Source organism: Drosophila elegans, unplaced genomic scaffold (genome assembly GCF_018152505.1).
Source record: "Drosophila elegans isolate 14027-0461.03 unplaced genomic scaffold, ASM1815250v1 contig_183, whole genome shotgun sequence".
Classification (NCBI taxonomy): domain Eukaryota; kingdom Metazoa; phylum Arthropoda; class Insecta; order Diptera; family Drosophilidae; genus Drosophila; species Drosophila elegans.
Window position 1 is genome coordinate 11,704,689 of NW_024545550.1, and position 14,087 is coordinate 11,718,775.

At 38.0% G+C, this 14,087-nt stretch overlaps 4 protein-coding genes across 9 annotated transcripts; 1 reads left to right on the forward strand and 3 right to left on the reverse strand.

Annotated features, from left to right (window-relative positions):
• Positions 1 to 124: 124 nt before the first annotated feature.
• Positions 125 to 827, reverse strand: LOC121466738 (muscle LIM protein 1). 2 transcript variants are annotated; one of them, XM_041707452.1, is made up of 3 exons: positions 716 to 827; positions 448 to 584; positions 125 to 369 (listed from the first exon to the last, which is right to left on the reverse strand). In XM_041707452.1, the coding sequence occupies exons 2-3, from the start codon at positions 560 to 562 to the stop codon at positions 206 to 208; spliced, it is 279 nt and encodes a 92-aa protein (XP_041563386.1). In that variant the 5' UTR covers positions 563 to 584; positions 716 to 827; the 3' UTR covers positions 125 to 205. The 2 variants fall into 2 exon arrangements, with proteins under 2 accessions (XP_041563386.1, XP_017125171.1); XM_017269682.2 differs by having other exon boundaries at positions 448 to 585; positions 719 to 733.
• Positions 828 to 2,325: 1,498 nt separating this feature from the next.
• Positions 2,326 to 6,839, reverse strand: LOC108144791 (glycerol-3-phosphate acyltransferase 3-like). Of its 3 annotated transcripts, XM_017269909.2 has the most exons (7): positions 6,599 to 6,839; positions 5,990 to 6,196; positions 5,685 to 5,927; positions 4,904 to 5,140; positions 3,570 to 3,803; positions 2,840 to 3,096; positions 2,326 to 2,759 (listed from the first exon to the last, which is right to left on the reverse strand). In XM_017269909.2, the coding sequence occupies exons 1-7, from the start codon at positions 6,731 to 6,733 to the stop codon at positions 2,456 to 2,458; spliced, it is 1,617 nt and encodes a 538-aa protein (XP_017125398.1). In that variant the 5' UTR covers positions 6,734 to 6,839; the 3' UTR covers positions 2,326 to 2,455. The 3 variants fall into 3 exon arrangements, with proteins under 3 accessions (XP_017125398.1, XP_017125396.1, XP_017125395.1); XM_017269907.2 differs by lacking the exon at positions 4,904 to 5,140 and having other exon boundaries at positions 6,599 to 6,838; XM_017269906.2 differs by lacking the exon at positions 3,570 to 3,803 and having other exon boundaries at positions 6,599 to 6,836.
• A 685-nt stretch (positions 6,840 to 7,524) lies between these two features.
• On the forward strand, positions 7,525 to 10,353 carry LOC108144861 (transcriptional coactivator yorkie). Of its 2 annotated transcripts, XM_017270009.2 has the most exons (5): positions 7,526 to 8,538; positions 9,163 to 9,254; positions 9,675 to 9,830; positions 10,056 to 10,108; positions 10,171 to 10,353. In XM_017270009.2, the coding sequence occupies exons 1-5, from the start codon at positions 7,685 to 7,687 to the stop codon at positions 10,273 to 10,275; spliced, it is 1,260 nt and encodes a 419-aa protein (XP_017125498.1). In that variant the 5' UTR covers positions 7,526 to 7,684; the 3' UTR covers positions 10,276 to 10,353. The 2 variants fall into 2 exon arrangements, with proteins under 2 accessions (XP_017125499.1, XP_017125498.1); XM_017270010.2 differs by lacking the exon at positions 9,675 to 9,830 and having other exon boundaries at positions 7,525 to 8,538.
• Positions 10,354 to 10,954: 601 nt separating this feature from the next.
• On the reverse strand, positions 10,955 to 13,262 carry LOC108144169 (ras-related protein Rap-2c). Of its 2 annotated transcripts, XM_017268829.2 has the most exons (4): positions 12,778 to 13,259; positions 11,493 to 11,630; positions 11,259 to 11,376; positions 10,955 to 11,180 (listed from the first exon to the last, which is right to left on the reverse strand). In XM_017268829.2, exons 1-4 carry the CDS (start codon positions 12,910 to 12,912, stop codon positions 11,023 to 11,025), a joined length of 549 nt encoding a protein of 182 aa, XP_017124318.1. In that variant the 5' UTR covers positions 12,913 to 13,259; the 3' UTR covers positions 10,955 to 11,022. The 2 variants fall into 2 exon arrangements, with proteins under 2 accessions (XP_017124318.1, XP_017124317.1); XM_017268828.2 differs by having other exon boundaries at positions 10,955 to 11,376; positions 12,778 to 13,262.
• Positions 13,263 to 14,087: the final 825 nt, after the last annotated feature.

Sequence of the window (14,087 nt, forward strand, 5' to 3'; positions counted from 1 at the left end):
TTGGGAAACTGGATATCCCTGGTGATTTTTCTAACCAGAAAAATACAGGAGGTGGGGGAGGTTTTTCAATTTTTTTTTTTTTTTTTGGTGTGGTGGGGGATGGAAAACATTGAAAACATACAGGTTCTAATAGAAAGCAAAACTACACATTTAATTCAAGGAATTTTACACAATTTTCATACAAAACATATTTTTAATTTAGTCCTTACTCTCTGTTTAAGTGGGCGCCAGTGTCCGTGGACAGGCAACCGGCACCACCACCGAAACCGTATCCCTTGGGACCGTATTTGCGACCATGGCAGTTTTTGCAGAAAAGCTCCTTCTCGTGCTCCGTGCAGTTGGTCGAGTCCAGGGCCTTGTTGCACATGCCTAAAAGGGAGATGTTTAGATGGCTATCCGGTTCGAAGGACCAAATGTGTGTGTGGCTCGAAGGACCAAGCTACTTACTGCACTTGAAGCAGGTCTTGTGGAATTTGTAGCCTCCGGCAACGCGCTCCTCGGCGGCATAGACCGACTTTCCGCACGCGGGGCACTTGGGGGTTTCCACGGGAACAAAAGGCATTGTGATCTGAGTGCGTGTGTGTCTGAATGGGGGGCAAAAAACTCTGGTTATAGCAAACTAGCAAACTGCAGTGGTTGTAAATCGCCCAATCGGCTAATCGGCTAATCGGCGCGATATATAAATATGTATATATTTAATCCTTAGGATATATACCTCGGAGGTACTCTGTGAAGTAGTTCCTATTCGTCGGAAATGCCGCGGACTAGACTGGAAAGATTCTGTACACAGGTAGTCTATATTTGTGGATGCACACGGCACAACTAAGAAAATACAGTTTGCGTAATAAAAACAGCACTTTCTGAATATATCATTATTTATCATGCAATGCCCACGGCTGTGTGTGTGTTCGTACTCTCGGCTATATCCACGCCGATGTCTCATTTCTGAGATGGTAACAGCCTGGTTATAGTAACTTGGATTCTTTTTATACCCCTCTATTGTTCTTAGTTCTTTGTTTTGAAGTACTTCATTTTATTGCACTCCCAAGTACTTAAGCATGCAAGTTTTGGGAAAAATCGAAACATATAACATATAAACATACAAACATATCTCACGTAGGTTCTAGGGTTTACGTTTACTTACATTCTCGCCCCCCTATATGTAATCCGATTTTACGCAACAATTAATTTATTAGCTTTCGGCACGCACACCAAAGTCCCCGCAGATGTAAATATGTATGTTTGTAGTCTAAAAATATATGCACACCCATGCGATATGTATCAAAGTACATTCATGGCCTTATTTTAGTCTTAGAAATACGAAAATAACTCATAACTGGTCAACCCAGTTCCATAAATAAATATGTTACGCATACATAGATTGGTGGATCTGTGTAAAAATATCGCTGTTCGATCTCGATTGGAATCAGATTTACACACATTTGCATGTTCGAAAATATGTTCCAGTTTTGTTTTGTTTTTTCGAAAATCAGTATTCAGTATTTGTGTGTGGATCGAATAGCCACAAGTGTTTCATTAGAAGCAAAATGAATATGCATATGGAAGTGAAGCATCAGCATCAGCATCTTTTCATCATCAGATTCAGATTCAGATTCAGATGCGATGCCCATGTATAAACATATCTATTAATAAACGGGTCTCTGGGTATTTGTTAATTGTAAATCGCTCACTTGCGATTGGCAATGAGCCTAACAACTTATGAAGGCCAGACCTATTGACTCGTGATTTTCAACAATATGGATTGCCTTTGCCCGCATTGTTTATATCTATATCTACATTGTTGGCTTGTCGGTTCGATACCACCATTATATTTTGGCGACAGTTCAGGGTTGGCCGCCGGCTCACAAGAATGCCGGGAATTATCCACTCGATCGCCTCAAGAAAACACGGAAGTTTATTTTAATTACCTCTATGGGTGGACAATTAATATAAAATAGAAATGTGGCACAGCACTGAGTCATTTATATTAATAACCGCCTCGCGCATAATTATAATTATGAATATGTAATGTAATTATTTACCATCTCTTTGGTTTCGTTTATCTTCTGTTTAGCTATAATATGCTTGCAGCTTTGGAGAAAACTATAGGTTGCTGACCTGGTCTCGCTTTGGTCAAACAAAAGACGGCCTCACCTTCAAGCCCATTTTTCGAATATGTTTTAGCATGACAAAGAAATGAATTTACACGAATCAATTCCAGATGTTGTGATTATCATTTTGGCATCTTTGGTTCAGTTTATCAGATATCTTTTATTTTGTATAAAATAGATAAATTAATTAATATACAAATAATTATTATAATTGTACATTTGACTTCATCTTTTATTAAACCATCCAATAGTTAATCGTAATCTATACAAATTACAGTCGCTGCAATACAAATTATGTAAAATAATGTATATGATTTACAGTCACTGTAGAAATATGTGTTAATTTAGGTTGAGTCCGACTTTAATCGATTGGCGAACTCCACTTGCTGGATCTCCCTCCACTCCTTCTTTGGCTTCATGCGCTTCAACTGTCCGTCCCAGACCAGATCAATCAAGCCTCCCTGCTTGGCAATCACGCTCTTCACGCGGTTCGCGAAGTCAATCGCCGACTCTCCATCCTGCCGGTACATTGGAGGCAGGTACCACACATCGCACACTATGGCCCACGAGGTCATCATCATGTACAGATACTGCATCATCGAGTACTTCGCACTGTTCCAGAAAGCGTCGCCGAATCTTGGATCGTACCTTGAAGAGATAAAAGAGAGTATAATCGTACAACTCTATTTAGTTAAATATCCGAAGTAAAGACTCTTCTGATAACTCACTTAATGGCCACCGGGTAGATGACGCCGCCAACCTCGAAGCTGCCCTTTTTGAACTGCATAACCGATGTGTTGTTGATGCAGGTTCCCTCCGGGAAGATGAGAATCGGTGGGTTGTTTGGATCCGAAACGTGCTGCTTGAGTCGCTCGGCCACCAAGTGGCGATCCTTTGCCTCGCCACGCTCAAACCAAATGTGAGGAGATGCCCTGGCCAAAGCTCTTTGCAGCACGCCCAGAAAGCCTCCATGGCGTTGGCCAATCTAGAAAGTCAGTTGGCAACTTATTAACTGGTTAAGAAAATGCATCTTAAATGCACCAAAAACACAAAGCAACCAAAACATTAAACATGCAGTACATAAAAACCATCACCAAAACAAGCTTAAATTCGGGTTAGTACCTACTCGTGCAAAAGGAAAAGTCAATTTTCAATTGTAGTCGTTTTCGATTGTTATTATCAGCGCATTAGTAATTTTTTTAAGGGTTTCCAAATATTTCGACTTGAACTTTTCTTATATCTAAGCACCCTTAGCTGGAAATTAAAGGTTTAAATCAATTTTCTTTCAAAATTCCTAATTTATATCATACATGTCTGGGATAATACTAAAAAATAAATAAGTGCTTCAATTACTTTTCAATTTTTACTTGGGAAACTATGAAATAAGGATGTTAAAAACCAAAGTGAGTAGTAGTTCCATATAGTGGTTAGTGGGTTCAGGTTCCAAAGTAGCCTTACCAGCGAATAGGTCGAGTCGCACATCAAGACCAGCACATCGATGGGGCTGGTATGATTGGCGACACAAATACCAGACGATGGCCGATTATCCTCATTGTGGTAGGTGATAACCGCCGATATGGCGCTGGACAGAACGCCGAAGCACATGCCGAGCACTTTGTGCACGAGATCGCGCTTGTAGGGCCCATCCTTCAAATATCCCACTGCAGCCGTACAAACTGTTAACCACACTACCTAAGATTGCACAAAACGAGAATGGGAACAATAAGGGAAGTCAATTATATGGAGCTTCAGCATTAGCTTTGTTTTTTTTGGGTCGGGTGGTCACTGAAAATCATTGGAGAGGGGCTTTTGTAGCAGGCATCGTTACAATCAGCTTCATCACTCACATTTTGCACTGCTTTAAGGACAGTCAACTGTGGCTCAACCTATGTGCATTCTTTGAATATTCTGTAAATAGAGTGATATCTCAGTCCTTTAAAACATTAGCTTCAGAGGTGTTTATTTCCAGCGCCTCGCCTCTAAAGATTCTAAAAGTCAGAAGCCCACCCCGCAAACAAAATCACCGGGGAAACCACATTAAACAGCTGAACCTAATCGTCAGACGTTGTATGGATAGGAAAATAGCAAACGAGCAACCGTGGGAGCAATAAATAAAGTAATAAATTAATTAATTTGATAGCCATGGCGCTTATCTTACCTGATTCGCGTTCTTGGATACTCGTACAGCAAAATAACAAACTAAAAATCAGCCAAACTTAAGATTACAGACACACATTTAGGCGAGGACAATAACAAAAGCCAATATTGCAACATAAACTAATATACGACATTTAAAACTGAAATTCTTTAAATAAATTCATGCATGCACTTTCAAATAGACTTATTAAGCCTGAACTTGGAGTAGTTACGACTTATCAGGTTGTTATAAAATGTTTTCTGTCAGCGAGGTTGATCAAAAGTTATCGATGCTTGTAGGTATGTTAATATGCGTCGGGTCTAAACTCCATGTGTACTAAGATAATGGCTATCGGCCAAGGCATATACATTGGAACTCTTTGATAACATTGCTCGAACGAAAACTAATAAAATCATTGAACAATATATCTGCAGATAATGGGTTGCTAACATAAGTTAGAAAAACCATGAACTACTTGTACATTAGAAAGATTTTATGTTCCTACTCCTGAATTTCTTTATTATTGTTATATTTGTTAAAGCCCAAAGATTTTAGTAGTTTGAGATTTAACATTTCGGGTGTTACATGCATGAATTTTTAACACAACATGAAAGCAGTTTTAAGTGTAGATTTAAGATAAAAATTTCTTTCTCACCAAAGAATAGGTACAATCGGTCGATAATATTGCCACATCCAAGGGCGAAGTGTGGTTGGCTACACAGAACCCAGAAACTGTGGGCTTATATTGTTTATTGTGGAACTTGATAAAAGAAGACATAGAAGTCGAAATAAGGCGGAACGTAATTTTGAATGACAAGCTCGCTAAAGAAAGCCGTAAAAATCGAAAGGGTAAACAAGCCACAATGGAGTTTGATAAAACTGCAAATAAAACCTAGGAATTAAATAGTTTTTATTAGATAAGTATTAAATTATAGGACGGACACAAAACAGAAACAAATATTAAGGTCTTTGTGAAATAATATGTTAAAAAATGTGTTCAATCAAGAAAAATATTAATAAATAAACATAGTAAGTTACTATCAACGGAACTTTGGTTAGATCACTTTTTGAAGAGTTTTTATCTACAAATTAAAGGCTGAAGTACCAAAGAAAACGTTAGTACAAGCTTTACAAATATTAAACGCGCGAAACAGGGACGTCCGATTGACTATCCTATGATTTTCCTCAGTCTCGATATCATAAAATATTTTTTATTTCCTAGTGAATATAGTACTACCAGTTTCTGTCCGTTTGGTCACTTTCTTTTTGTAAACTGTAAGGGAAACTACTCGACAGCCCAATTCCTATGCATGATTGTAGTTTAACGAATAAAATATTGACGAGGATTCTGAAAGGGGCAATTATTCGCATGCATGGGAATCGAGACAAGTCGGGTAGTCAAAGGTAGATCCATTAAATCAACCGGTTATACTCACACCAACGAAGCAGACCAGCACTCGAAGTGGCATTAGAATTACGTATCGGATGAAGAAGCCGAACACCCAGATGGAAGTTATTTTCCAGGAAATGAATTCGTAGTGCCTATTGGTGCGTGTGAGCATGTTCCAGCTCTTGAGCTCCTCCGCCTCGAAACGCGATGTTACATCGTCCTCGATTATGGCTTCTACCCCTGACTTCACGTAGTCCAGACATTTCTCAAAATCGAAATTAATTTCATCCTGCAAAGCGAAATGATACAGGGATTAGGGTCTCATTACATTAAAAGTGTTAAATCACATACCTTCTTGGAGGAAACTGGTTTCTCGGGAGCAGGCTCCTGCGCCTGGGGCAGCAGGACTGCGTCTCTGGTGATTAAGGTAGCCCCATTGGTACCTTCTTTGGAGTCGGCATCGTCCACCAACTGCACTCCCTGTTTGTTGTCAGTCTTGGTAGTACGAACGGAAAGGTGGTTTTCTTTGGATGCTGTCTCTATACTGACTCGACCGTACTGAAAATGGAGGCACACTTGATTAGTAATTACCAAACGTGAGTCGGGGGATTATCTATAGATAAGAGTATTCCTAACCATAATCAGGCGCGATAATGACTGGCAGAATACATGTGCCCAAAAAGTGTTAAATATGCACTTAAATCACACTAAGTTGACAGACTCATTACTGACAGTTTAATTATTTTGAAACTTCTGGTAAAATAACATTTTTGCCATAAGTTTACATTAAAGTTAATGCGTATGACAGTCGTACGCTTGTATTCCAAAGCTGACTATATTTATGGACTTTGGAATACCTTAACTATTCAGAGAACAACACCTTTTTCAAAGCAGCCACCGCACAAAAACACTGCAAACTGTTTCTAATATTTTAACAGTTTTTACCAAAATAATATTTACCTCGAATATCCTTAAGAGAAGGTTCACATACGCTTTTCGGACGCCGATTGATTTGTTTATGGCGGAAATAAATATCAGAAATGAGAGAAAGCCCCCAATGGGGATCCAAAATAAGTCCAGTATCGCGCTGATCATTTTACATTTGATTCATGGGACATTAGTTATTGTCAAGAGCAAAATGCTTCCGAATTGTGTCGTGCCAATATATACAATGTTAAAATTCTTTTTTTGCTGTAGAGGGGACTAGAGATGGCCATTGGCTGTGTTGAAAACCTGTCTCGTGCCCCAACAACCTGGCCCGCGCTCATCTCTAGCGCGAACGGAATGAAACGGGAGAGTTTAAGATCCGGTCGGAAAGAAACGGGTTGTTCCAGTGCAGATTGTTCCGCTGAAGCTGACACAAAGGTACACTGATAAAAAATGTTTTCATTACAAAATGATCGATGCTATAGTTCAAATTCCTTTTCGCAATTATATTTAAAAAAAATCTGTTAATCCACAGTGCTTGTTAAAATCTTCAATAAAAACAATGCGGTTTCCTAAAATTCTCTTAAGCTCCACTTAGACATAAAAAAGCGAAAATAATAAAATATTTATATACTCAAGATAAAAATACCATCAAAAACTAAATATATTAAATAAACATGAAAAACTTAAATAAACACATAGCTTGAATGTTTATCGGGAATGACAAAGATATCCCTTCGTTTGAAATTCGGGTTCTGTGTAGTAAGTAAGTAAGTCCACCCATCGCCGTGAATTCCTAATTTTTTAGGAGATCACAAGGTTGCACTGGCCATTCCCCGCTAACAAGCAGCTGATGCGAAAAGCGACAATATTTCTAAATTAGTTGGAGGAATACCCCTAGCATTCCGCAGGTGCAGCCACGAAACCGATAACAGGGGAACGCTGGAATTGGTATGGGCAAGTGGATGGTGTTCCCAAGTGTGTTTGTTTTATGTTGGCAGTTCCGTAATTATTATTATTACTATTATTTATTGCAACGAAGTTTAGTTTTTAACACCTTTATGTTATAGTTTCGCGTAGCGTAGCGCGATGGAGTGATATGTATATGAACGAACATATATGTGCGCGTGCCTAATCGCTAAGATAATTCTATGTAGTTTTCATTTGTATACAATAAGTGCCTTTTATATGTTAACGACGATGTCAGCCAGCAGCAATACAAACAGCCTGATCGAGAAGGAGATCGACGACGAGGACATGCTGTCGCCGATCAAGTCCAACAATCTGGTGGTGCGGGTCAACCAGGACACGGACGACAATCTGCAGGCGCTATTCGACAGCGTCCTGAATCCGGGCGACGCCAAGCGCCCGCTGCAGCTGCCCCTGCGCATGCGGAAGCTGCCCAACTCGTTCTTCACGCCCCCGGCGCCCTCGCATTCGCGGGCCAATAGCGCCGACTCCACCTATGACGCGGGCTCCCAGTCGAACATCAGCAACAAGTCGGTGGTCCAGGTACAGCAACAGCAGCAGCAGCCAGGTGGCCCGGATGGCCAGTCGCCCATCGCTGCCATCCCCCAGCTCCAGCCATCACCGCAGCACAGCCGCCTGGCGATACATCACTCCCGTGCCCGCAGCAGCCCCGCCTCGCTGCAGCAGAACTACAATGTGCGCGCCCGGAGCGACGCCGCCAACAACCCAAATGCCAATCCGAGCAGCCAACAGCCCACCGCTGGGCCCACTTTCCCCGAGAACAGTGCCCAAGAGTTCCCCAGCGGCGCCCCGGCCAGCTCCATCGATCTGGACGCCATGAACACGTGCATGTCGCAGGACATACCCATGGCCATGCAGACGGCCCACAAGAAGCAGCGCTCCTACGACGTGGTAAGCCCTATTCAGTTGCAGCGTCAACTGGGCGCCTTGCCACCAGGATGGGAGCAGGCCAAGACCAACGATGGCCAGATCTACTACTTGAAGTGAGTATTTGGGGCACTTTTCTACCTTATACCCTAGGTTACGTGTCTTATTCACTAAGCATTATATGTATCTTAAGCAAACAAAAGCGCCTTGTGAAAAGGTAAGAAAGTAGTGACGACCGCATCTGAAAAATCCAAAATTAATTTTGATTTTCCTGTAAACGATTACATTTTCCTTAGTGTTCTCAGCAAAATATTTTCTATTCTTGCCTATATGATATTTCTTTTCATTAAACAAAATTAAATTGATTTTTTTATTAACATAAAAACTCAAAAAATATACTTTACCAAATCGATACTCCCTTTAAGCTATTTATATTATTTTAGATACATTTTTAAACTTAGTTAACATGTCTTTTCTATTATAAAACTATTTTGAGTCATCTATGTTAACCAATAAGCTTGTAGTCTTTGTTTAACCAACTTCTTGTTCCATTCTAAAAACTACTATTAAGTAAAGCTATCTGACTGTTGAAAAACCTAAAACTAAGTACCTTACTATGTTTTTCGTTAAAAACTTAAACCAAGTAAAGTAAAATAAGAATTGTACTTCTGAGTTAAAGAACTCTGTAGATTTTTTTGCCATAAGAAACACTTTACTAATTTATTTTGTTTTACTTTCAGTCATACTACAAAATCTACGCAGTGGGAGGATCCCAGAATTCAATATCGCCAACAGCAGCAAATTTTAATGGCCGAGCGAATAAAGCAAAATGGTAGGTTCTACTTGTTTTTTAAACTATAGTTAAGTCAATCGTTAACTGCCTGAGGCTGCGTTTCACATTTAACCCATCTAAATCATCTGTTAGAGAACTAATCAATGCTCTAGGCTAGGCAGGGATAAAATAGGTTCTAACTCATTACATTTAACGCATGAAAAGCTAAAACACCAATCTTAGGGTATACATTCAATTAACTAAATCCATTTACCACACACGTTTTTGGGAGTGTTATCATTTTGGCATTGGGGAGTGGGAGGTTAAAGTTGATTTAAATTTCCTTAAATTGATTTGTGCTGCATGCTGTCTGCAAGTGCCCCCCAGTTATCATCCGCTTACACTGCAGCATTACGTTTAGACCTATTTTAATTTGTTTTTATTTACTTTGGTTTGTAATTCATTGTTTTTGTTCGATAGATGTTTTGCAAACTACAAAACAAACTACCACATCGACCATTGCTAACAATATGGGTCCACTGCCGGATGGTTGGGAGCAGGCAGTTACCGAGTCCGGAGATCTTTACTTTATAAATCACATTGATCGAACGACTTCATGGAATGATCCCAGAATGCGTAAGTCTCGTTCCAACACCCCAACTAGCGTAAGCCAACGAGACACATAGATATCGTAGAGATATCGCTAGATAACATTTAAGTGCGCAGTGGGCGGGGGGCGGATCACGTAATTCCCATGGCATCTCTGCTTTCACTATAGTACTGATCTTGAGATAGAGGCCGAACACTCCTTATCTTACACACGCCTCTATTAACACCTCCTATTACCGTATATCTTTGCAGAATCTGGGCTTAGCGTCCTCGACTGCCCAGATAACTTAGTGTCTTCCCTCCAGGTGAGCATTCGTAAAGCCCCCATTTGTGTTTCCGAGTTTGTCCAACACATTGCTATTTTCAGATTGAGGATAATCTTTGCAGTAACTTGTTCAATGACGCACAGGCCATTGTAAATCCGCCGTCTTCCCACAAACCTGACGATTTGGAATGGTATAAAATTAATTAATTCAAATGTATACATCTGTATTAGACCTAAAAGTTTTATATTTTGTATTATTCTAAATTAAATATTTTTCAAATTTTATAGTATTTCTTTACATATGTGCATATTATTGAAGTCTTTGTGGTTTGAACTGGTTCATCTTCTTCGTTGAATGAATTAAATTTAACGAATTGAATTAAAAGAGAAAATTAACATGGCTAACTACAAATTTCAGATGACTTTTGATCGCTAAAGGGAGAGTTCAGGTGAACTGAAGGTGTGGTCAGCAGCGATGACTCATGTAAAAAACCCCATACCCCTCGACTTTTGTAAAGAGCGGGTGAAAAAAGAACTCAATTGTTCTGTAACATGAACTTTAAGCATCAAAAATTATGTAAAATAACGTTTTTTGGATTCTATACCCATCTAAACTGAATAGTTATTAATATAAGATCGAGATTTGATGTATTCCCTAAACTTGATAGTTCGTACTATTACTAAGCTCTCCAAAATTCATTTTTAAATATTTATGTTACGCGTAGTCATCAGACTGTTAAAAATTATAACTTGTTGGTTCGCTTTAATCACCATCTAGATGACTTGATGTTTTCCAAATTTATACGGGGCCATGAATCACTATCTTTCTTAATAAGTTGACTTAATCATTCATTTATCCACCAGGCAATAAAAATACATTCTTATGTTCGTTATCTATTAAATATTAGTAATTTTATTTTTTAACTATAATAATCTTACAATTTTACAAAATTTCTATAAAAGCGTACAACAACAGTAATTTTTTTTTTGCCGATTTTCTTGTGTCAAATTCATCTCGCGAACGATGGTGGCGAATACTTCGTTAACGTTTATCCGATCCTTTGCTGATGCTTCAATAAATGGACAGTCCCACAGTTGTGCCAAGGCATTACCTTTAAAAGAACAAATATTAAAATCATGAGTGTAAGCAAGCTTATCTTGATATTTTAGGGCTATTAAATGATGCTTACCTTCAGCGGTGGATACCTCTCTTTGGCAATCTAAATCGAATTTGTTTGCGACTAGTAGGATGGGTGCTGGCTGACTTCCCTTAACTCGAGTGATCACATTTTTCATACTAGAAATATCCTGTGGAATAAAGCCAAGCGTTATTAAGCATTAGAATGTTTCAAATCTACATATATAAGGAAAAAAGGTAATAAAGAAAACACGATAGACACAAAATGACTTGATGCTTTCCATACCTGAAATGTTTGATGGTTCGTAAGTGAATACATTACAATAAAACCATGACCATTTTTGATATAGAGATCTCTCATGGATGCGAATTGCTCTGTTCCCGCAGTATCCAAAATTTCCAAAACACATGGCGAGCTGTCCACCTGCAAATAAAGAGTTAAATTCATTAGTATCATTCTATTAAGGGCGATGAACTTAAATAGGAGTACTTAGTGTGTTTAAATTAAAATGTCTTTCTCTTGACGTGGTACGGATTAATTCGAATAGTTATTTACTTTTCAAGGGGTATGTCAATAGGTTTTCCCGTAAGTAAAGCTGCAGTATTAGGGGTTGTACAAGTGCTTTGGGTCGGTACAATGGGGTAGTATATACGATTGTGGGCATGTGCGAATGCGGAAGAAGTGCTTGCTCTTTGTCTTTTAACATCATTAGACATATTTTGTTTTCATGAAGGCGGCTTTTATGCGCTTGCATCTGGTTTTCGGAATGAAAAGCCCGTTTCCGAGATTCATGAAATATCAGATACCCGATGAACTCATGTATTTGTGCATATGCATGTGTCACTTGCATACATGTTTTACACTGGTTTGCGTATCTGCGCTTTGAGTTTTTGTTCAAATCTGAAGATATTTCTAGTGATGACAGCTTATTAATTGAATAAATAAATTACACAAATAATAAAACCATTATGTATCATCACTATACGCTATATATATATTTTATAGCAAACATTTAGAGTTAGCTCGAAAACAAAAACACTCAGCACAGTGTTGAGCGCATATTATATGTTTAAAACAAGTTTAGCAGGCAAACCGAAACGAGAATTGCATTAAAGGGCATAACTCCCTATTTAAAAGACCCCATAATTTTTGACACCTATGATTCATTTCAAAACTGGCTTGGCCTAATCCTTGCACCAACACCCACGCCTATGCTCAAATATGCACATTTGGATGCACAGACGCTTGTGAATTTATGAATTACATACTTTATGAATTACATACAAATATGTAATACTCCTACATAGCCACAAATACTTAAGCTCATTTCGCACCTACAAGAACATACTATATGTGCATATATACAATTAATCGCTCATTATATGTATCCACATATATATGCATACATATGTCTGTATGTGCCTGTAAGCACAGACGTTCATATGTATATGCGTGATTACGCTTAGTACATACATATATGTATATGTAGATATGTGCGTGTGTCTGCGTTGGTTTGTAAATTGATTATGTCTGCCCGATCCGATATCGCCCATATGAACAGTTTACGTACCTCTATTTCCTTGCGGTAGAAGTCCTCAATTGTCGGATCATACTTTTCAATAAAGCATCCCGAGACGAATTGCACCGTGAGGGCCGATTTACCAACACCCCCAGACCCGAGCACAACAACTTTAAATTCGCGCATTGTTAAATCACTTTTTTTGTGTTATTCGATGCGTGCAATATAGATGCGATTGTATGTTCTGTATGTGTTTATATTTAACACTATTTATGTATATGTATTTCAACTTAAAACCGTTTACAAAGCAAAATATTATGTATGGATTGACATGGCGTTTCAATGCATGTAATGCACAAGTTCGATTGCAAAACTGCGGTCTATTGGTTCATCGTCCCTAGCAGGAATTGGTTTTAACTTTTCTTAAGCACATATTATATTGTAAAATATAATAATCAAATGATAATTGATAAATGATGACACTGACACTTATGGAAAATGGAACGATGCATTGGTATAGAGGAAATGAAATAATGGTTTTAGAACAAAAATGTTAGGGGCAGATACACACGACAATTGTCCGAACAATCGATAGGATTGTAATCGAACTATGGAATTGAAATACATTTAATAACTATCATTTTTTGGAAAATAAATTCGATATTGCCTAATCGATTAAATCTCTGTTTGCCAGCTGTTCCATATAAGTTTAACTGTCGGAAATGTCAGCAAATCAAAAGGCTGCTGAACATTTTTGAACTGCAGGAAAAACCAGGTTAGATGTAGATTTTTATTTAAACTGGTTCAAACTTCGAAGAAATAACCATATTTATGTAAATAAAGAATGTTAATAATTTGTTATCAAATCCATTTAATCGACTTTCTTTTATTTTCCTTTTCCTTTGATAAGGAAAGCTGAAACAATGTACAATAAGAAACTAAAACAGCTGTAAGATATTTGGTCGTTTGCTCAAATGCGTAGTTTTCAAAAATTCAGAGAATCAGTCGTTTCGGGAATATGCAAAAATATTTTCCGTATTTTTATACAATTTAACGAAATTCACATTAAAACCCACAGACAATAAAATAAATAATAATACAAATAATTTAATTGAAGGCCCAAAATATATGTAATTAAATATCTAATTTTATAAAAAAAATATTTAATTGAATGCTATTCCTGCGAATAAATTAAGTTTTAACATTTAACATATATAACTAAGATTTGAAACAAAAACTTGATTTTATTTATTATTACTAAACTTTAATATTTATATTATAACATTTCAGTTATACATACGGCCAATATGTTCAGACTTAAACATATATTAATCATATGAAAAATTATCGATTTTGGAAAT